At 35.7% G+C, this 25,024-nt stretch overlaps 1 protein-coding gene across 2 annotated transcripts in view; it reads left to right on the forward strand.

Annotated features, from left to right (window-relative positions):
* Positions 1 to 25,024, forward strand: part of LOC149803150 (peroxisomal membrane protein PMP34-like) — a 42,607-nt gene that overhangs the window by 8,350 nt on the left and 9,233 nt on the right. For both annotated transcript variants that reach the window (XM_089952768.1, XM_089952767.1), the window contains exons 4-8: positions 1,017 to 1,171; positions 12,340 to 12,462; positions 12,944 to 13,092; positions 16,151 to 16,249; positions 22,053 to 22,126. In XM_089952768.1, coding sequence (XP_089808894.1) covers positions 1,017 to 1,171; positions 12,340 to 12,462; positions 12,944 to 13,092; positions 16,151 to 16,249; positions 22,053 to 22,126 — 600 coding nt within the window. The remainder of the gene's footprint in view (positions 1 to 1,016; positions 1,172 to 12,339; positions 12,463 to 12,943; positions 13,093 to 16,150; positions 16,250 to 22,052; positions 22,127 to 25,024) is intronic.

Here is a 25,024-nt window from a genome sequence, read left to right on the forward strand (position 1 = left end):
ATTGTCCTGCATGACTCTTTTTGAGTCGTGAACAAATGAAACTTCACCGTCTTGACTTTACCGAAATATCCTTTAATTTGGTGTTAAATAATTTTGAGGCAGCTTGTTGTCAGTCAGTAATTAGATTTTAAAAACAGCAGAGAGGAATTAAATACTGTTGTTGGGTGAAATTATTTAGTATAGTTTTCGGCAAGAAAAAATGATTTTTAAAATAAATAATTAGTTTACGAGGAAATCATGTAATCATGGAAGGACAGTACTAAAACTAAAATGGCAGTAAATCTGGATCCGAAAATGACACATTTTCTGGTATATTAAATTATTATTGTCTGTACAGCAAACAACAAAGATCTTGAGTTGTCATCGCATAATGCACCTGCAGATCAGGGTCTGTGTTTTTGTTTTTCTGATTACTCGTAATAAAAACCACAGACCCAGATGTGCCAGTGTATTATGTGACAGCAGATCTGGATATGTGCAGTATATAGTTGGACTTGTAAGCAAATATATACAGTAGGCATTTCAGTGTTTTCTTTTTTGTCACAAGTTATTATATCTCCATATTGACCACTCCGGTGGCCTAGTGGTTAGAGCATCTGCTTCGGATGTGGGAGGTCGTGGGTTCGATCCCCGGCTGAGTCGTACCAAAGACTTACAAAAATGGTACTAACAGCTGCCTCGCTTGGCGCTCAGCATTAAGAGGTTAGTGTTAGGACTGGTCAGCCTGGTGTCAGGATAATGTGACTGTGTGGGACATCATGCTACATGTCTGCGGCATGATGCCCCAGTGCTAGACATCACTATAAACTGCCACACTGCAAACATTGTAGCCATATGACTGAAAAATTGTTAAAGCTACGTTAAAAATCCAAAACACACACATGCACACACATATCTCCTTATTTTAATATTAAGTTTCACAAAGATATGGCTGCCATGTTCATTTTTGGGAAATTATCGCCGTCAAGAGACGTATTACATATTGCGTATTGACTCTTGTTTGCTTTTTTTTTCAGTTCTGCCCTGTACAGAGGCTTGTTTCCTGTAATTACATCACTTTGTGTTTCTAATTTTGTCTACTTCTACACCTACAACACACTAAAAGCTGTAGTGCTAGGCTCCCTAGGAAAGCCAGACCCATTCAAAGACCTCACCTTTGCATTTATTGCAGGTAATTTATTAAATTCAGTCTTAAGTATTTTTATGCTGCAGGTAATTCATTAAATTACTTATGTACTTATATGTTAGGATGGGAAAGAAAGCAACTTAAATGATAGATGTCATTAGGTATTCCAAGCTGCCCTAGCTGACCAGGTCAGTGGGCTGCCAGCAGGGCAAAAGTCTAAATTTTGCACATTTTGAACAATAAGTTTTATGCCATCACTATTCATAAAATCTATAAATATATGCATTTGTCACAAGAACTAATTTTCTTCTATCATTTTATCCATAAATCTTTGTGTTTTTCTTTTCTTTTCATATTTCTAAATATGTTTGTTTGAGGGCATAATTTAGTGCAGCATTCGAACATTGAAATTTTACGTACATGTTTATTGTAAGACTTGGGGTTATGTGTGGTATTTCCCATGTTACTATATTTAGCACCATTGTAAAGCAGAGAGAATGTAATTTGTGTGTGATTAAGATTTTTAACGTAGCTTTTTTTAAAAATTCAGTCATAACGATATGATGTCTGCAGTTTGACAGTTTATAGTGATGTCTAGCACTGGGGCATCATGCCGCAGACATGTAGCATGATGTCCCACCCAGTCACATTATCCTGATACCAGGTCGACCAGACCTAACACTAACCTCTTAATGCTGAGTGCCAAGCAAAGCAGAGAGAATGAACTACATTTTGAGATCTTTACTGAGTAAATCGGTTTTGTTTTTGCTTCAAATTTTACCCTAATTTTTCAGGTAAATCTCAGTTTTAAAATACAAATTTGATGTCATTTTAAAGTGTGTTCATTATACTGCATTTGTGTATGAACAGCTGAATTTTCCATGACGTCACACGAGATCACCTTGCATTTTAAACTATGCTGGGAATAAGCCATATGCAATGGCTGGCCTAACACTTATGCCACACGACTCGATGTAAATCCAAGACGTATTATATTCTCCGATGATTCCATCCATGGATTATTTATCACTATTTTGTAAGTAAAATGATTTGTTTTTAATGTTTTATATTTAATTTTTTGTTTTTATCTGTATTTTGAGTACCGTATATACTCGTGTATAAGCCCGTTCGCGTATAAGCCGACCCCCCCAAACTGGATTAGTAAAACTGTTATAAAGTGCATGACCCGCATTTAAGCCGACCCATAATTTCTAGACTACCAGTACATCACAAGATGCACAAAGTGAGTTCTGAAGACATTTATTTAGGCAAATCACATTATTAAATAAAATGAAAGTAAGAAAGCTAATTTATATGTTGATATAAAAACAATTCTAAAGTGTTAAGTCTTAATGGAAATTTAATTAATCCTCATTCTAAAATCATGAATTATAAAAGTTCTATCACTTTTAGAATCCTTCAAAATCTGGCTCTGTATCAGACTCGCCAAACAGTTCACGAAACTTGGCTTCTATTATGGGCGTGCTTTCATCATATACGTCATCACTGTCATCATGGTCATCTGATAGTGTGTCGTTCTCCTTCTCGCTCTCCTCGTCATTGTCGGATTGAAATATAGCATCATCCTCTGTTCCGTCCATGGCATTGCTGATACAGCACTTCCTGAATGATTTTGCAATCATTTCCGATGGAATTGAGTCCTACGCTTCTTTTACCCACTTGGTGACCAAATCGATGTCTGGCCTCATTAAATTCCGCCTTTTGTCATTTTCACAGCCCCTGAACAAACCCATTCTGCCCACATCTTTCGTAATTTGACCTTAAAAGGTTTGTTAAGGCAGACATCAAGAGGTTGTAATACTGACGTTAAACTTCCTGGTATCACAGCCAGTGTTGTTTTCATTTTCTTTGCGGCCTTTTTTACTTCATCGGTCTTGTGTGCACAAAACATATCCCATACAAGCATTGAAGGTTTCCAAAAAGTTGCACCTGGTCTCTTGTATATAGTGGTAGTATACTATTTATATACCTTATCCTGTAATTATTTCCATGTGTGGTTGGTTATCAATTTGTATTTGATAATTTTTTATCATTGTTGTTTATTTGTGTTTTTTTTTTAAACTACTGGTAGTGTGATTCAATTGATAAAAATATGATTGGTTTCAGCGTGGACATTATTCAAGTATTGTGACAGTTTATAACTTTGAGCAGAAACCATGTCCACTACCATATCTCATTAAACAATACATCTGAGAGTCGGCATGTATTAGTAAAGTCATTGGCATTGTGCAACAAAACAAACCTATTATCCCCGAGGCATTTACCACAGATTAAGCATATGGTAGCTATTGTACAACACTCTACCACTAACAAACCACTTTGCTTTGCAAACAACTAAACAACAGTAGTATATAAACTGTGGCTGCTGATTACTTCTAAAACACCTGTCAAAAAAATTCCACAAATTATATTGTTTTACAATTATTCACGCTGACTCGTATATTGCCCTATTATTTACCCTTCCTAAGCGTGCGCGCAACAAACCCCTATGGAGCCTGTCGCTATTGTTCCTTTAAGACTATTGTACATGTATTTCTACTCTCGATCAAAATATTTGTCGTATATATCTTCAGTATCGTAATTCTTTTATTTTTTATGTAGATTCTTTTCATATTTACACTGAAATAAGCTAGCATGCATTTGTACGATAAAGTAGAGTTTAATGATTACTGATTAGCTGAGGGTTAAATACTTGACTGGAGATTACTAATATGGCAGTTCTTTTGGAAAATACACGTACCACCGTGGCTCAAATAACACGTATGGCTGCATTTTCTGGTGGATCTGTCAAATAGATGTCAAGTACGTTAAAACATATTTTTCATTCATTATCCTACCACTTAAGTTAGAAAAAAAATATTTGTTTCACTTCACGACAGCACAAATCTTATGAGCCATGTGGCATCATTAGGCATGTGATCTCATCTTCAGCGATTGACAGAAACTATAAATACTGGAAATCGAGGGAAAAAAGCGTTAAAATTTCAGACTTGGACCTTGGCCTGCAGATAAGCCGCCCCCCCCCCTTCCAGGTTTTATTTTTTTCCTAAATTTTTCGGCTTATACGCGAGTATATACGGTACTTGAAGTCATTAATTGGACGTTCTATTCTGCAGTTCAAGCAAAACCTTTTGAGTCCAATTTCTTCAGCTAAGTCATTTTTACACATGAAATGTGCATGCAAAAATGGCTTCAGATGAAGCTTGGCAATGTTATTTCATGTCTTTAATGTAAATTTGTTGTCTTATTTTTTTCTTCTTGTATGTGACCGAGCAAGTAATAATTAATAGATTTAATTGGATAGCGATACAATTTTGACCTTTGACCTTTCTGTTTGAAAACACGATTCACCAAAAGGAAAATGGGCTCTGTTACCCTTCTTTATTTCTTTTCACTTTGTTTCTTTTGGTTTTTAATTTTGAGCAAGGTCCACATTTGGGATAAGTGTTTATTAACGATGAAAGGGTATTGTAAAGCTACAGACTGGAATTTTAGTACATTAAAACTATGAGACCTATTCCCAATTTCAAATTTTTATATATCTACATGTCATTTCAAATTTTTTCAGTCTGTAAACAACTCTGTAAATTTTCATGTCAGCATCATTAAATGTAGCTAAAAGTACCTAATTCGTTCTAAATACTTTTAGTTGGACCTCGTTTAGAAATCAGAACAAGCAGTGCTCAACCACAAAACAGGACCATTTTTAAAAACAAAAAACATTTTGGGCTGAACAGATAACACAAATTTATTTAAATTCTTAATATTGTTCTTTTGCTTTTATCAGTTAAAGTGCATCTGACTTAACTCTTTCTAACCTTATACATTTCAGGTTTATGAGTGGATTAAGAAACTCTATCCTGAGACATCCTATCCTCGCACTGCTTCACACGGGTAGATGTGTATTACAATGACCAATATTACATTGGACGAGTGTTGGAAGTACACCAGCCTGATCTGGCACTCATACAGTTTTTATGCCAGATGCCAAAACCGATCGTTTCAAATGGCCAGCCAGTGATGACATTGTTGAGGTTAATTCGTGTTTTGTGTTGGATTGGAACTTTAATGTAGAACCAGTTTCAAGCGATGGCCGAACATGGGAAGTTGAAAGTATTGGACACATTGACCAGCAAAATACAGCAGAATAAAATTCTCAAGCTGAAACTTTGTTAAAGATGTTACTTTTCTGATTATTTTAAACAAAGCAGTCCTTTATGACATTTACAATTGTATTTTCTGTTTGAAGTGTACATTATCTTCAAGACATTAGTCATAGTGAAAGATTTTGATATTTTTTCAATAGTTCTTGCTTTGTAACCTATCTTTGCTTTATCATAATTTTATTTGCTTTGTTAGTATATATGTATTAAGGTTGTAATATGTTCCATTTTGGTGCAAAAACTATCAAAATCAGTTACTAATTGATGAAGTTGTAAGCTTTTGAAAATTGTTGTTTTTGCCATTTTTGACTATTTTTAGATATTGCTTCTGCTTTAAAACCTCTTTCACATTAATGTTGACAATCTTTGTATGTTGCATGAATTCTTCATATAAAACCCTGCATTTTGGTACAAGAATAATACAATCTGTTAATAAATTTAAAAAAGTTGTGATCTTTTGAAAGTTGTTGTTTTTGCATTTTTTTGGACATTCACATTTTTTGCTCTTTTTCCCGATTTGTTTGATCTGCTACGGCAAATGTTTCATACCCATTGGCCCAGAAAAAATTAGGCCTTGTTTTCAGAATGTTTTCTCACAGTAACATACTTTAATTTGCATTTAAATGTCATAGTCTTATTATCGCAAGGTGGGGCCCCGAGTGGTCTAAAGCGCTCTCCATTACGGATCACTGCCATCTCACCTCTGTCTGTGTGGGTTCAAGTCCACGATTCAGCTAATGTGGGTATGTGAGAAAGCTCACCTGTAGCTTTTCGTGGGTCGGTGGTTCTTCTTGGGGTTTTCCAGGGTTCTTCCTCCACCATTAATATTGGCCGCCATGTATAGCCTATCGTGTGCTGAAAAATTCCATTAAACCCCACAGCAACAACAACAACAAATTATCGCAAGGGTGTAAAGTCTTGGAAAAGCTCAATTTTGGGCTTTTCCAGTAAGGCCGCCTTCTGTAGTTTTACTGTTTTAGAGTGAACCAATTAAAAAGAATTTTTTTAGTATGGTTGTAGTTCTTGCATTTCTTGAATAACAAGGAATTGTCTAGCTTTGCAATAAATGCCACTGTTGTATAGGTTAAAATTATTTATTTTTTTACTCATGTGAAGTTGATGGTAATTGCATTTTTGGTGGGGATTGCGAATTTCCTAAGATCCTCAAAAACGTTGAAGGGTCATATCTTGAAAAGTATTTGACTGATTTACATGATTTTTTGTCTCAACATTTTATTTTGATATTAAGGTCTTAAGGATGGTAACAACAGCTGAGTGCTTTTAATTGTATTTGCTGATTTCCTAAAAGTGCTTGGAATACCTAATGTCATATTAAAAATAATAAAAACAAGAGTTCTGGAAATATCAAAGAAACTTGATTAGAGGAACTTTATGTTTTTGTTAGTATGATATAATTATAATAGACCCGCACATTTAGAATTTACATTGGTTTAAAACAGATTTCATGTTAGATGAATTTTTAAATTGCCTCAGTATAATTGTTCACTGACAGATTTTGATGTCAAAATGTCATGTATTAGTCTGAAAGTAGTCTCTTTTTATACTGTTTTATGGTATGTTGTGAAATGACTTGTGCAACTTAAAATCCTGCTTAATAGAGACAGATCTGACATGTATTTTTTCTGCAAGGAGGCATTTCTGTTCTATCAACTGCTTTATGTTTTAAAGAAAGCATTTTTTATTGTGTCATAAAATGAGACATGAACCAGTCATCTATTTTCATATTGTGTATTCCTACACTATTGGGACAGTTGGCATGAAACTTTACACATTCATCCCAAGGTCTAATTGGTCCTAGATGAAAATTATGCCTATCAGAAATTCAGTATGGCCATGCAGTCATTTTGAAAATCTTGTATGACTACCATGTAGTCATCTTGAAAATCTTGTATGGCCACCATACAGTCATCTTGAAAATCTTGTATGGCCACCATGCAGTCGTCTTGAAAATCTTGTATGGGCACCATGCAATCATTTTGAAATATCTTGTATGGCTAACATGCAGTCATCTTGAAAATCTTGTATGGCCACCATGAAATCATTTTGAAAATCTTGTATGGCCACCATGCAGTCATCTTGAAAATCTTGTGTGGCCACCATGTAATCATTTTGAAAATCTTGTATGGCCATCATGCAGTCATCTTGAAAATCTTGTATGGCCCCCATACAGTTGTCTTGAAAATCTTGTATGGCCACCATGTAGTCATCTTGAAAATCTTGTATAGCTACCATGCAGTCATCTTGAGAATCTTGTATGGCCATCATGTAGTCATCTTGAAAATCTTGTATGGCCACCATGCAGTCATCTTGAAAATCTTGTATGGCCACCATGCAGTCATCTTGAAAATCTTGTATGGCCACCATGTAATCATTTTGAAAATCTTGTATGGCCATCATGCAGTCATTTTGAAAATCTTGTATGGCCATCATGCAGTCATCTTGAAAATCTTGTATGGCCACCATGCAGTCATCTTGAAAATCTTGTATGGCCACCATGTAATCATTTTGAAAATCTTGTATGACTACGATGCAGTCATCTTGAATATCTTGTATGGCCACCATACAGTCATCTTGAAAATCTTGTATGGCCACCATGCAGTCATCTTGAAAATCTTGTATGGCCACCATGCAATCAGTTTGAAATATCTTGTATGGCTAACGTGCAGTCATCTTGAAAATCTTGTATGGCCACCATGAAATCATTTTGAAAATCTTGTATGGCCACCATGCAGTCATCTTGAAAATCTTGTATGGCCACCATGTAATCATTTTGAAAATCTTGTATGGCCATCATGCAGTCATCTTGAAAATCTTGTATGGCCCCCATACAGTTGTCTTGAAAATCTTGTATGGCCACCATGTAGTCATCTTGAAAATCTTGTATGGCCATCATGTAGTCATCTTGAATTTTTTTTAATGGCCACCATGTAGTCATCTTGATAATCTTGTATAGCTACCATGCAGTCATCTTGAGAATCTTGTATGGCCATCATGTAGTCATCTTGAAAATCTTGTATGGCCACCATGCAGTCATCTTGAAAATCTTGTATGGCCACCATGTAATCATTTTGAAAATCTTGTATGGCCATCATGCAGTCATCTTGAAAATCTTGTATGGCCCCCATACAGTTGTCTTGAAAATCTTGTATGGCCACCATGTAGTCATCTTGAAAATCTTGTATGGCCATCATGTAGTCATCTTGATTTTTTTTAATGGCCACCATGTAGTCATCTTGATAATCTTGTATAGCTACCATGCAGTCATCTTGAGAATCTTGTATGGCCATCATGTAGTCATCTTGAAAATCTTGTATGGCCACCATGCAGTCATCTTGAAAATTTTGTTATCTACCCTTCTCAATGGATATTCATACTGGAATGGGATTTTCATTATAATACTTACAATAATGTTTATATACATTAATCCAAAGGTCTGATTGGTCCTAGATTAAAATGGTGCCTTTCAGACAACCAGTATGGCAACCATGCAGTCATCTTGAAAATTCTGTTATTTACCCTTCTCAATGAATGGTTATATTGGCATCACATGTATTTTTCTCAAAAATGCTTCCTATGTGGTTTACTCTGGGTTAAATCTAGGATTTAGCCTAAATAGTCTATCAAGATTTTCAAAAGAGCTGCCAAGAATTGGCATAGGTAACTACTTTTTCTTCACAATTCTGATATTGGTTTCATGAAGATAATAAATGTACCAAGAAAGCATGCTTAAACTATTTATATTTCCTCTGATAGGTAAAATCATTATTATTTTATACATTGGGTAAGAATAATTAAACATCATTTTAATAATTTAAATAAAGAACTTTTATTGTTAGTGCAATGAATTAGTGAATTTAATGATTTATGTTGATTACTTTAAGATAAATTATTTATTGCTGACAGATTTCAAATAATGAAATATAGATAAATGTGTCACACTTGTTACTAGTATAAGGGTTACAATGTCATCACAGTTAATAATTGTATAATAAATAATAATTGTGCAGTCATGTAGGGTTTGTGACCAAGATTCAGCTCTGAATGGTTTATGATCAGTGTCATTGGGCTGTTTGGAATCTGCTATGTTTCTTGCATTAATGTCTTCTGGCATAAAAGCAGTTATGCACATTCCTTCTCTTCATTTTGGACTACTGATCTTGCATGCATAATAGTTCCACTTAGTATATAAAATTGCAGTATCTTGGAACCAGGCAACTTTCTCATTGCATATTGCCATGCTTGAATTGCATTGTATTTTGATAAGCACCTGTCACTCTGATGCATCAGGATTTTTCTAAGGGACCTGTGACCATTGGTGCAAAAACATGCTTTGGTTTGAACTTTGCTAAATAATCCTAAATGAAACTTTAGCCTTTTGGACAACCCTTTTGAGGGGGCCCCGAGTGGCAGAGTGGTCTAAAGTACTTTCCATTATGAATCACTGCCATCTCACCTCTGTCTGCATGGGTTCGAATCTTGGATTCTGCCAATATGGGTATGTGAGAAAGCTTGCCAGAAGGTTCTTGTGGGTCTGTGTTTCTTTCTGGGCTTTTCCTGAGTTCTTCCTGCACCATTAATACTGGATGCCATGTATAGTCTATCATGTTCTGAAAAATGGCATTAAACCCCATAACAACAACAAATCAAAAATGACTTTGATGGCAACCATATTGAAAATCTTTTTACAAATCTTCTAGATTGGCTGGTCATAACAAAATGAGGTTTTCACTGGAAAAACTTAATATGGGGTTTAGTTGTTCCTAAATGAAAGTGTTGCCAATGTGATATTCAGTATGGCCACCATGGTTTGTATCTTACAAACCTTGACATAGCTATGTTTCCAAATGGGTGGTCACATCAACATGGGGTTTTGACAAAAAGGTACTTGTTATAGATACACCTTCTTATTAGATGGTTGAGTCAATATTGGTTTATTAACAAAACACTTCTTCTGATGCCTAATTGTTCCTAAATGAAAATTGTGTAGATCTGACACCCAGCATAGCCACTAGAATGTCCAGCTTGAAAATATTACACCTAATGTTTAAAATATTATACCTAATGGTCATATCAACATGGGATTTTCACTAAAAGACTGTCTCTTGATTAACCAGTTCATTTGTATCAGTTATTTTATTTCTGCATCATGCTGCATGCATTAGGCTAAACATTAAGTGAATTTTATTCATATGTAATTGTTTTATGACAAGAAAAGAGAGATATACCTTCAGCAGTGTGTTTTAATGACTGTACAACTGCATACTTTTGGTTTTTAGAAGTGCAGTCATCCAAGTATTATAGGGAAACCATACTCTGTCTTATTTCTATGATCAAAGGAGAGTACTGCTTTGTAAAAGCGTTTGTCACACAGAAATAGAACTATGCTAAATACTGACAGTACTGTATGAAGGAGCTCACAGAATACTAAAGGGACCATGCCCAGTTTGTTCTATCCCAAGAGTACTCTTATTTTACTTTTGAAAGTTTGTGTATACAAACATTGGTGAAGTCCTATTTACAGACACGTAATAGACTACTCTGTGTATAAAACCATTGTTGAAGTCCTATTTAAAGACAAGTAATAGACCACTCTGTGTATGCAAACATTTTTGAAGTCCTATATACAGACAAGTAAGAGACCACTCTGTATATACATTGTTGAAATCCTATTTACAGACATGTAAATGACCACTCTTTGTATACAAAACATTGTTGAAGTTCTATATACAGACATGTAATAGACCACTCTGTGTATACAAACATTGTTGAAGTCTTATATACAGACAAGTAATAGACCACTGTATATACAAACATTGTTGAAGTCCTATTTACGGACAAGTAATAGACCAATCTGGACAGCCTCAATGTATATTTTTGATGTAAGCTTAATGGTTCCTAGGAAGCTGAGACAAGCTTCAGCATCCTTTTTGCTTCCTATTTTTGTTATGGAAGTGTAGCTGTAAAGAATTCTATCTAGCAAACACAGTAATTGCATTTGTATTATGTTAGGGAACCTGGTTGCTATTAACTGAAATGATCTGGATGAAAACAGTGTGAGCATGCATTCCATGTGTGTTTTCCCCAAATTTCAAAGTTTTGTTCATCAGGAATATCGTGATTTAGTATTGATGAAAATCACTCACATAAACATTGTATATCTTCAGCCTCAGTTGTTTAGCAAAATGTGAGCCTAACTTTTCATAAGATCCTGTCAGAGAGAGTATTGCCAATTCAATGTATGGAATAATATCCTGTCAGGGAGAGGATTGTCCATTCAGTGTATGGAATAATATCCTGTCAGAGAGAGGATTGCCCATTCAGTGTATGGAATAATATCCTGTCAGGGAGAGGATTGCCCATTCAGTGTATGGAATAATATCCTGTCAAGGAGAGGATTGCCTATTCAGTGTATAGAATGATATCCTGTCAGGGAGAGGATTGCCCATTCAGTGTATGGAATAATATCCTGTCAGAGAGAGGATTGCCCATTCAGTGTATGGAATAATATCCTGTCAGAGAGAGGATTGCCCATTCAGTGTATGGAATAATATCCTGTCAGGGAGAGGATTATCCATTCATTGTATGGAATAATATCCTGTCAGAGAGGACATTGGCTCATTATCTATCCCTGAGGATCCTTCACATATCCATTGATAGTGATGTACCATTTATACTGCCTTATAAGTCAAGTCCAACTGCAAACAACATAGACACTGATCTGCATATCTCATAAAGTTTGTCAGACTAATTTCTTCCAACAAACTATGTACCATGCAGTGACAAATCAAGGTTTTGTGCATTTTGCATTTGGAACTTACAAGTGAATGAATATGTCAGCATCATTTTCAATGGTCAGTATGTGTGGATCTGAAACTAATACCAGACAAAAACAGTAGGAATTGGTATACGTGATTATTTGAGTGGAAACTGACCATTTAGTGCAACAGATGCCATATAGCTTTGTATTGAAATGAGTTACACAGCTTTATTATGCTTTTTTGTCTACAGGGGTTGTAAATGTATTTGTAACCACACCCCTATGGGTTGCCAATACCAGGTTGAAACTTCAAGGAGCCAAGTTTGAGACAGAAAGCTACAGAAAGCATCAATCAAAATACTCTGGAATGATAGGTATATAGTCACATATGTACTCATGCATTTGACACTAACATTATTTCTAATGTTATCCTTTTAATTTTTGTAGTATTATTAGTTGCCTTGGGCTCATACCCTCCCTCAAATATTAAACATGGTTAAAGTAAATGGCTTGAGGTGCATGGAACAAACTCATTTAGGAAGTGGAAATTATCTTTGTCTAGCAGTTTTATGCACAATTCCATTTGATTTTCATTTTGAAATGTAAGATATATAAACAAAATTATAATAACAAATTAACTTCAGCATACCATATAGGAAAGTACTTATCCATTGATCCTACATTCCCACATTATATATAAGGACTCACACACACACACACACACACACACACACATATACATATATATATATATATATATATATATATATATATATATATATATATATATATATATATATATATATATATATATATGAGTAATTGTATTAGAAATTAATTAATCTTGTTTTTCAGATGCTTTATTAAAAATAATACGGTCTGAAGGATTAGGTGCATTGTGGAATGGGACGAAACCATCATTATTGTTAGCTACAAATCCAGCGATACAGTTTATGGTGTATGAAGCAATAAAGCGCTATTTCCAGAGTCTCGTGAATTCCATGGTAGGACTATATTTATGTATATTTTTAATGTCCTCTTTGATATGATAGTCAGAATGAATTATATTAATAATTTCCAAAATATTATTTTGTCCAGGTTTTGTTAATTGTCCAATTTAATGCAGTTGAGTTAGTACATATTTACATTTTCTGAAGAAAATATTTAAAAATATTCAGTATGATTACTACCAACTGACAAAGGGGTGCCAAGTGGTCTAAAGCACTCACTGTTCCGAACCACTGCCATCTCACCTTGGTCTGCGTGGGTTTGAGTTCAAGGCTCGGCTAGCGTGGATACGTGGGAAAGCTTGCCAGTAGCTTCCCATGGGTCACTGTACAAAAGCAAGATATATATTACGTGACATTTATGTGGGGAAATTACACACTTGAATAGCAATGTCGAATAGAAGGTATAAATGTACGTCATATCCGTTTTTGGCATGTGGAAACTACCGATTGTTTAAGGAGATTGCCAAATAAATTTTGCATTTAAAAAGCAGATTTATGAGTCTAATTCAACATTTTGTATGGTGTGCATACATAACAAATGCATTTTTTAATGACCATAATAATATCACACGTTTGTATAGTATAGGTGGCCAGTGACCTTTAACATTTTTGTGCAAATGATACCAGTATGCCATCAAATATGGCAACCATCACTGAAAATTGAAAAATATTTAAATGACTTTTTCTCAAAATTTAGTTAACAGAATTTAGAAATTGAACAAATTTAAAAAGCATATTGGCATGAGGTCCTTTAATTTTTGTACAAGTGATACTGATTTGCCTTCAGATCTGACCACCATTTCTAAAAATAGAAAAACCTTTAAATGACTTTTTCATAACTACTACTGAACATAAGCTTATAACATGAAGGCCTCTCAGATTAGCTTGTAGCATGAAGCCCCCTCAGATTAGCTTGTAACATGAAGGCCTCTCAGATTAGCTTGTAGCATGAAGCCCCCTCAGATTAGCTTGTAACATGAAGGCCTCTCAGGTTAGCTGGTAACATGAAGCCCCCTCAGGTTAGCTTGTAACATGAAGCCCCCTCAGATTAGCTTGTAACATGAAGGCCTCTCAGGTTAGCTTGTAACATGAAGCCCACTCAGATTAGCTTGTAACATGGAGGCCTCTCAGATTTACATAATGATGCCTATCTGCTATCAGATGTGGCTGACATTGCTTAAAATAAATTTTTCAATGACTTCTTAGAAACAGCTCAGCAGATGTTTATCAAATTCTATATAAAATGTTCTTCTATGGAGACCTTTCAGATTTCTACACATGATGCAGATCTGCCATCAAATATGGCCACCATTACTAAAATTAGAAAGTCTTTTAACAACTTCTCAGATGCTGTGAAACATAATCAGACCTAATTTAAATGAACATGTTTGGCATGAAGCCTGTTAAATGTGTACAAATAATGCTGATCTGCCATTGAAAATATGGCAATTGTACTAATAATACAAAACATTTAAATTAATTCATCTTGTATAGCTCAACAAAATTTGACAGAATCTGTCTCAAAATGCCATCTTAGAGTATAGATATGTAAATCTATTCTATAATAAAATAGAAAACCTTAAAATGAATTGTTATCAAAAACCACTCAGTGCAGTTTGTTAAAACAAGCATACAGATTTGAAGGCCTTGGAATTTTATACATTGTGCTAATAAACTACATTCAAATATTGCTTGATCTAGCAGAGAAACTGAAGAAACATTTTTCATGAATAATCAACAGAATTTCAATAAACTTCAGCTGAAAGAACCCTTATAACTGAGATTTCTTTGCAAACAGCTCTTGTATTTATGTCGTACAAAGTTGTTACTCAGATGTTAATCATGTGAAGTATTTTTATACAGATTGAAATCACACCATTTTGAAAGATGTAATATGAATTAATATATAAAATTATTTGTTGAATTATGTGATATTTACATCATATAATAACAGAAAGATGTTTTTACAAAATAAAAAATATATCTTTTGAAACATAAATAAATTGTAAGAGTCTTACTGAATGGATTGAAAGACTTCAATTTGCAGCATTATCCCATAGTGTTATGAAAGTTTAATGTCTTGCCAGCTCTGCTGCTGCATTGTCCAAAACCTAAAATAGTAACTTTGCATGAAAAAAGTTCACATGATCTACACTTTTAGAATGTGATTATTTGTCTTTAAAGATTTGCAGAACTAATTTAATTTCATTGTAAAACAATGAAAACACACTAATATTAATAAATTCAGTAAGTTTTAAATGTCTAATGCTCAAGATCAAAACATGAACCTTTTTAGTATCGACCCATCCTTGATGCAGATTTCTTTGTTGAGAAATTCATGAGTTTACAGTATTTTTTTTTTTCAGAATGTGTTTAAAGCATGTTTTAAATTTCCCACTAAAGGAATCAACTGCTAATTTCCATAATAAGTGCTCCAAAGGAAAAAACTGTAAAGTGCTGAAATTGCATCAATAGAACATTGTCTCTTTTTTATTTCAGTTCCAAATAGAACAAGCTCTGAAAAGAGTTTTTTGCTAAATTTCACTTTTCATTATCAACCAATCAAGGTCCTCCAAATCAATATATACTCTATTTTAGGTTCATCCATTTCAAGACTGGTTCAGATTTTCCATTTCAAGACTGGTTCAGATTTTCCATTTCAAGACTGGTTCAGATTTTCTGTTTATTTGGTGCCATGTGTCCTTAATGTGAATGCACTTAATGACGTATAATTGCTATACATGTAATAATGACAGTTAATTGTGACAAAACTTTACATAATAAATTTTGTTTTGTGTTAAGTAGTATGAAAGCAGTGTGACTCTCTGATGTGTTGACTGCTTGTACAACAGTTATGGACAAACATGTTTAAATAAAAGACTTTAAAAGTTAAGCCCACTGGAATAATGACAATGATCATAAAATTATCAGAAAAATGATACTTATATCTTTCTGATATTTTGTAGGCAAGGCAGAAACTGGATACTTTCCAAATTAGGTGAAAAATCTCTTAATGGTCATGTTTTAATTGTTATTAATTTCTTCCTGGCAGGAGTTGTCTGGTTTTCTGTACTTTGTAATAGGAGCTATTGCTAAAACTGTGGCTACAGTGATCACCTACCCACTTCAGGTCATCCAGAGCAGACTCAGGGTAAGTGGCTACAATGTAGTAATAATAAGATGACTGACTGACCGCAGGCAAGAAAATATCAATTTAATCGATCGTATCCTTTCTTCCAATACATAACAGTCATAATACCCTGTGCATACCACAACTACCCTGCAAATCTAGCCCTCCCAACCTAGATTTCAGCAATAAAAGTTAAGAGTTGTCTGCCTACAATGGTGACAAACAAGAATGCTGTCCCCTTGTTGAGACCTCACAAGCTTGCAGCTTTTCATGTTGGGAGCAAGTTTGAGGAGTTTTCTCTCAAACGGGATGTATATTCCATTAACAGTTTTCACTCTTTCATTCCAGGGTGAAATTTCACACTTTATTAGTCTAACGTTATCATGAGATATACATGTTTGCACAGTTTTGGTTACTGCCCAATGGTTGGTAGTGCATTTGCAGTTGTCAGTGCAATGGGCAGGACTAAGTACTCTGAAGGCAAACACTTAAAGCAGGTGGAAAACAACCAGGCTATATTTATATCATGTATGGGTTCACTTTTCTTTATACCACTGGCCAGTCCTTAGCAGATAGTATACACAGAATAAGGGGAAAGTGAAAAAAATGCATGATCAGAAAAGAGGATGCTACTAGTATTGTCACTGCCTAATTTTACTAATTTCTTCTCACAGAAATGTTGAAAGCATAGAGTTCACCATGGCAAAAGAAAATTAAACAGACCATTTTAGCACAGGTTTCACATGCAGCTCTAGCTCTGCCTTCACATCCATCATCAGAACGGATCATACCAACAAGGTTTTGCAGCCCATCTGGACCAGCAGTGTCATTGGAGCGACCAGGTTTGGTTATAGGTTTTGCAGCCCATCTGGACCAACAGTGTCATTGGAGGGACCAGGTTTGGTAATAGGTTTTGCAGCCCATTTGGACCAACAGTGTCCTTGGAGGGACCAGGTTTGGTTATAGGTTTTGCAGCCATCTGGACCAGCAGTGGCATTGGAGGGACAAGGTTTGGTTATAGGTTTTGCAGCCATCTGGACCAGCAGTGGCATTGGAGGAACCAGGTTTGGTTATAGGTTTTGCAGCCATCTGGACCAGCAGTGTCATTGGAGGGACCAGTTTTGGTTATAGGTTTTGCAGCCATCTGGACCAGCAGTGGCATTGGAGGGACCCGTTTTGGTTATAGGTTTTGCAGCCATCTGGACCAGCAGTGTCATTGGAGGGACCAGGTTTGGTTATAGGTTTTGCAGCCATCTGGACCAGCAGTGTCATTGGAGGGACCAGGTTTGGTTATAGGTTTTGCAGCCATCTGGACCAGCAGTGTCATTGGAGGGACCAGGTTTGGTTATAGGTTTTGCAGCCATCTGGACCAGCAGTGTCATTGGAGGGACAAGTTTTGGTTATAGGTTTTGCAGCCATCTGGACCAGCAGTGTCATTGGTTAGATCATCCACCTCAGATATTGGAGGTGGACGGTTCGTACCCCAGCTGAGTCATACCAAAGACTTGTAAAAATGGTACTAGCAGCTGCCTTGCTTGGTGCTCAACATTAAGATGTTAGTGTTAGGATTGGTTGGCTTGGTGTCTGGATAATGCGATTGGGTGGGACATGATGCTATGTGTCTGTCTATGGCATGATGCCCCAGTGCTAGACATCACTTTAAACTGTAAACTGCCACACTGCAGACATCATAGTGATATGCTGAAAATATTGTTAAAGCTACATTGAAAAGCCAAATCACACACACATGCATGCATGCACATACATACACATGCATGCATGCACATACATACATGCATTTACATACACACACATGCATGCATGCACATACACACACACACTGATAATTGTCAGTGAGATTGATCAGTAAGACTCATGTTGAACTAAACTTTTGTATCTTGAATTTGTGCTGAGCATTTAGGTTTGCTTATGCATTTCTTTTATAGGTGGTTGCAGTAAATGCAGGTTTCACCTAATTGAATATAACTTGGATATTTTCATCTGATGTTGTTTTTTCCCTTCATTTCAGAGATATTGAGCAAGTGCAAAAGACAGTGATGCATTCAAGTGCAATAAATGCAAGCACTAAAGAGTTGTAGCCGATAATTGTGAGACATACATTGCATACACTAAATGTTCATGATCACATCTATGCAGTATGTGTGCATGTGCAAAAGTTTTTCAGAACTCACCTGACAGCAGCAATGACTTCTGACCCAGTGGAAGTTTTGGCAGGCAATGCTATGCACTCTCTTTTTAGACTCACTGGTGATACATTTCATGCAAGCTTTGTCCTTAAGGTTATCGGCAAGCAATTTTGAATAATTTATGGTGGAATTTCCCCTATTACAAATCTCTACCCCTCCAGTCATGCACCACCTTAATGCCATTGAAACTGGGTATACAGAAGTCACCATCCAGCAGACCTACCAGCTAGGCCCACATCATACACCATAATGCATATACTATCATGGCTGCCATCAAAGTGGTTTGGCTGACCTATGTATAGTTCTGGCAGGCATTTTTAAAATAAATTAGAAAATACAAATTCCGTGCTGGTTGATAGTAGCTAATGATGTCGTAGCCTCAACTTGATTTGTTGTGGTTGAGGCTACGAACTGATCCCATATCATGTAATGGAGCAAAAAAAATCATCACTAAAGTCAGAAAAACAAACAGTGTAGAAATCAACTACATAAGTATAATCATGTTGTGAAAGAAGTTTGGCTTATTTTGAATTTATTAAGCCCTTACACGATAAAATAAATTGGCATGGTTACTCTAACCTTATCCTGTCTGCCATGACAGATAACGCAAGACTCTCGCTGTGACCTCTTTTCTACGTAAGGCTTGCCAGAACATATTTTGGATATTCTACGCTATATTATTATCAATCAAGTGCGAATAATCGCTTCTTGGTTGAATTTCAAAGTTGCCGATAAACCGTATTTACTTTTAATGCGCAGAATTTCTGACCCAAACAGCGCCAAACTTTTACTATGATTTGTTTACATTTCCAAATAAGGCGTCAATGTCCTTATATGGCACACAAACAAACGAGGCTAAGAACGGAAGTAATCATTATTTGAAATAACATGGCGGACGATCTAAACGAAAATATCGGCTGAAAAAAATAAACGAGATTTTACAACTATTTCTAAAATGATTTTCGATACTTCCGGTATTAAATAAGAGGACTACTCTATTTATTGGATTATATGCAAGGAATATGTTTGAAGTGTTATTATTAGGCTAAAAGAGCGCTGGGTGTGTTTCACACCCGGCTTGCTCTATTAACACGTATATGCTCATATTAGTACCCTGTCCACGAGGTACGAGTAAGGGTACTAATATTAGTACTAGTTGAAAGTTCCAACAACATCATTGGCTATGCTGGACCACCTAGATACATTATGCTGACACAATATAGCTGACTTGCCTAACAATTTGTGCACCCCCCCCCACCTCAGATGTTTGGCCTGGCCCCATCAGCAGCCCCAGGCCATCATCCTTTAGCTGTACAATGTACTGAGCTAAAAATGGCGCTGCCAGCTTATCCAGCATACTGAGCAAGTAAGATCTGCATCACACATGTTGAAAACTCAACATCATCACCACACTGAGGAGAACAATCCTTGTTGACAAGGGAAATAACAGGGTATTGTTATACAAGACTTGCTTTTTCATGCAGATGGAGTGAACTGCATGCACAGTCCATGGATTTAAAGTTAATGCAGTTTTATTGCTTATCACATTAATGTTGTTTTTTTTCTTCTATAAACAGGTTACTGTCAACAGGCAATCGAACATTTACCATGCTATCCTTGATTGGCTGATGGAGGCAGGCCAAGCTCTCACATGATACCCGAGTCACACAGATATTGTCTGTAGTATCGGCCATCTGCCAGAAGCTCTTCCTCCAGATTAAGACAGTAAAGCAAGATATAACCCAACAAAAGTTGACCTCATGGCTATAGTGGATTATTGTTATATCGATGTACTTTGAGATGTCACAGAAATATGTATGACTTCAGAAGATTTTGTGATTTCCACGAATCTGGCCTTCACAACATAATGTTTTAATTTGAGACATGGTGGAGTCATTTGGTTGACATGCACATTTACTTTCTTCAGTTTTCTTTATGGAGAGAGCTGAATTTTTTGGGACCACTGGTTGTTCCCCAGAGAGTTACCATGCCCCATGCATGACAACACAAAAACAGTTAGAAGTATGACTTCATGGCTTTCGTTGGATTCACAAAGGCAACATTTATAAACATATAATCTTCAGCTGTACTGGCTTCATATTACAAGTTCGTCCTTTCAGTAGAACAGTAATTGTACTCCTACAGGATGACATGGATAATGGGTCCTCATGTGTGTTCTTCTATTACTTATGTTAATGTGATCAAATAATGTATTTGATGAAAACATATTTTTTTTAGTAAATTATGTTTTCCTGAGAATCATTGTTTGATTACATTATCATCCATCTCCCCCCCCCCCCCTTCCCCATAAATGTAGGTATCCTGCTGCAGGTTTTGCTCAGGCTTAAACTGGTAAATATAAGGGAGACAGGTAACTGCCAAACACACAAGGGGAAATAATCTATAGGAGTTACTTCCCTTGGACTGACTATATGTACTTGTTTATGTATGTGCGTGTGTAAGGAAAGAATTTTTTCAACTTACAGGCAGAGCAAGATTTGGTGGTAGTGGACATTATCACAACTTGATATAAAAAGAACTTATTTTTCCAATATTTCATGCTTTTTAGTCATGTAAGGTTGAATATAGGCCAAAACGAGATGTCTCCGATCATCTGTCCAGCATAAGCCACTCAAGCCAAACAGCTTTTTGGCCCTTTGTCCAAAATGGAATTTACTTTGGGTTCTAACATGGCCGAATCAATCACCATTCAGACCTTGATTTAGAGCCTTTTTGGCTTGTTCCTAGTATAATCCTACTTCCTAGTATTTTTAGCTATGGCAGGCAGAATCAGTGAGATACATGCCTTGTCAGTCGATCTGAACTCTCTGCAGTTTCAGTAGGATGGTTTGATTTCACCCATGGCTTCTGCTATTATTGCTAGGAACCATGTATATGTTCCTGAGGTTATGGCATGAATGAAAATTGGAATAAATGAAAACTTTTATAAATGAATGTACGTGAGTTGCATGTGAGTCACAGCATATTGTGCTAGCAGTGGCATTAAAACAAGCACAGTGGCACAAATTGGATGTGATTTCTTCATTATAAATGTCATTAAAATAAGTGTACAGATTGAATTGGTATAAATCGAGTGTCACCTTTATGCATTTATAAGATTGTACATGTGTGCATCAAGCTGCATTACATCTTCACTGTTTTATGATAAAGACGTCAGTCTCTTATACATCACTGTAGTTGATTATAAGCATCTTTTAGACTTTGGCCCAGCAGAAGATTGCAGGGTTAGAGATTTGGGATGGTGGGATGAGAAGAAAAATGGGGGAGGGTAGATTTTCCTGTAGGTTATATTTCCAATCATTTCTTTTTTTCGTTGTAGAGATTTTAATTTCTGCTGTACTTTCCTTGAGATATAATGTGTTGTGGAAGACTATTTGAACTGTTTGAATATCAAATTTACTGAAATTGCCTGAAAAGTTAATGATGATAAAAAAAAAGGAAATAATTCATTCTAGTTTTTACATCGGATGATTCTGAAGTCTGCTCCATGAACTGTATTTATGTTGAACATAGTAACAGAGTAAAATCTTAAATAGTTGTCACAGCAGGTATGTGTTATTCATGAAAATATTTTGTTTGTTTTCGTATTCTTCCAGGCTGGTTTTAAGAAGAATGATGAGAATTCTAGCAATCCCACGGGGATCATTGAGGCATTACTCGTATTAGTCAGGTATGTATCATTTTAATTACATGTATCCCCGTGTATGGCACTTGCATGTGTGAGGTTGCCCGTGAAAGACAGGTTGTACCATTAAAATCCTTTTCTAACCCATCAAGAGTAACTATTTAATTCTAGTCACTAGAATATGTGTTTCATTAACAAAGAAAAAGAAATTTAGCTTGTTAAGTCAAATATGAGATTTACTTTAGCCTCTGATCTAATTAATTTAGATGTTTTTCCTTTCCTGTTACAATTTACTTTTGGAGGAATAGTACCATATATGCTCATTTATAAGTCGAGACCAAACGAAGCAACATTGATCCTGATTTGTTGTTGCCTAATGCTTGGGCAGATTAGGGTCCATGTTGCTTGTTCTGCAGATTGCTCTTAACAAACTGCATAAACACGTATATACTGGCACGTTATGTTGCATCAGATTGGGGTTTATGCATTTTGCAGTCAGTTTCAACTTGTATGTGAGTATATGCATGGTGGTCTAACTTTGGGTCTCCCTGCTCTTAGAGTCTATGTTCTACTGATTACTCCCACAAACTACATAGACTGAAATCTGCCAGCCCATTATATAATAGCAGATCTGGGTCTGTTTAGTTTGCAGTTGGACTTGTAAGTGAATGCATTCAGTAGCTGATGTAGCTATAATGTTGCTGATATTAGTGCTAGGCCTTTCCCTAATATTCTGTGAAATTTCAGTTAAATTTTAAAACTCTACATTGTTCAAGTAATTATTAATGAATATTTATTAAAAGTATTGCAAACAGTTATTCAGTGATATCCTCAACATGTCTGTGTAGTTGGCTTGTAGTATTAATGATGTCATTTTGTCCCCCCCCCCCTTCCCATCCTATCCAGTTTCTTCAAGTGTTTTGTTTCCACTTGGTACCATTCGAAAGAATTCATGGATTGAAACCATGTTTGGTATGCAGCTTTACATTATGCTATGTTTAAGTTTCTCTTTTTTATAGCAGAATTCTTTTTATTAAATTGTAGTCTTTCAATTCCACTCATTAGCTTTGCTTTTATGTTTCTCTAGATGTGACAGTGAGTGTGCCCAGTGTCTCATCCCATCATGCCTGTCACAAATTTTGTTTCCACTCAATAGCTTTTAGCGGACTTCATGGATTGGAATCAAATCTGACACAAGGCTTTACATTAAGAAGACATTGCTCAAGTTCTTTTGTCACCATTTTCTGGCTGAATGTTATGTAGTTATTGCTTTTCCATTTCCTTTCTGCTAAGTGTCTTTTGAAGGACTTTGTGGATTGAAATCAGATTTTTGTAAGAGGCTTTAGTTTAAAAAATCTAGGTCATGTTGGATTGTCACCATTTTCCAGCAAAGTTACATAGCATTATGCCCCAAATTTTCTTTTAAAACAGCTCATAAAGTCCAAATTTGGTATTAAGCTTTATTTTGAGAACACCCAAGTCAAGTCTGGGTTGTACTGATTTCTAGCAAAAGTCTTGTGGAGTTATGGTCTGTTTTTCTTTAGATTTTGCCATTTCAAAATTTGAAATTTCTAGAGAAACCATCTTAACATCTCAGATTTCATGGCCAACTGCTGTTCATTCGGTTGTTAGATAGATGCCAGCTTGGTAAGTGATCTGTGTCACAAGATGAAGCCGGCTTGTGACTGGAATAGGGAAGACACCAAAAGCAGCTGCGTTTATAAGATGTTTATTTATAAACGCGAATTAAATATTAACAAATCTGACACCATTATAAACAAAAAGATAAGAAAAATCATAAAGTTCCTAACATGGAACTATCAACAACAATTAACACAATGAGAAAAAACTGAAACATGAATTTAACAAATGGAATTTCAAACAAACGTGAATTAAGTCCTATCACCGATCAACAAAATAAAAGTATATGATCTACACCCCAATATAAACAATGTCTTGAATGTATTGTTTATATAATGATATTGAAATGCATGTAAATTTGAATGTATCGTTCATAAAACGATATTGAAAAGCATGTAAATTTGAATGTATTGATCAAATAACGATATTGAAATGCATGTAAATTTGAATGTATCTATCATATGATGATATTTAATTGCATGTAAATTTGAATGTATCGTTCATATAATGACATTGAATTGCATGTAAATTTGAATGTATCGTTCATTTAACGATATTGAGATGCGTGTAATTATGAATGTAACATTCATAAAACGATATTGAAAAAGGAATGAATGAAATTATGAACCTATCGATCGTTCATATAATGATACTGCAAAAGGAATGAATGAAAATTTGCTCAGATAGCAATAGTGAAAATAACAACATGGAACACAATATATATAACTATCATGGCGCCCATTTGACGTCCGAGATGTAACTCCGGTTCCACTCTATCTAGTCAGTGGCCAGAGAAGTGCCCATGCATGGTCCGCCCCTCTCAGTCAGTTGAAGGATCCCTCGAGAGCCGTCACATCAATCACAGACCCAATGGTTCGAAGCCCTGGTCCCTCGCATCAAGAAAACCAGTACACTCTTCCAATCCAACGTCACCATAACACAGCATATATGTCACACGAAACCACACAGAGTTCTGTGACTCCACATCAAACCATGTGTAAGTCATGGCAGCATGTATAAGGCAGCTCTACAGCTGGAGATTTGCTCCCATAAAGGGGTAAGCTTTCTGACAAGACTCATCGTAATGTAATTTGGTTATAGAGAATTTGCTCTATATGTACACTAGCTGTGACAGATATGCGCAGCTAGGTTCTTAGGTTTTCCACTGCAGGCAATTTGCACATGCAGCATGGTCTGAGTTTTGCTCAGGATTTCAAAATAACTAGAGCCGAAAAAATATACTACCCTCGGGTGACGCTGTACGTGGCAACAAAACCCGAGTTCATTTTTAACAACATATAC

Source organism: Sinohyriopsis cumingii, chromosome 3 (assembly GCF_028554795.1).
Source record: "Sinohyriopsis cumingii isolate HCF-2022 chromosome 3, ASM2855479v2, whole genome shotgun sequence".
Taxonomy (NCBI): domain Eukaryota; kingdom Metazoa; phylum Mollusca; class Bivalvia; order Unionida; family Unionidae; genus Sinohyriopsis; species Sinohyriopsis cumingii.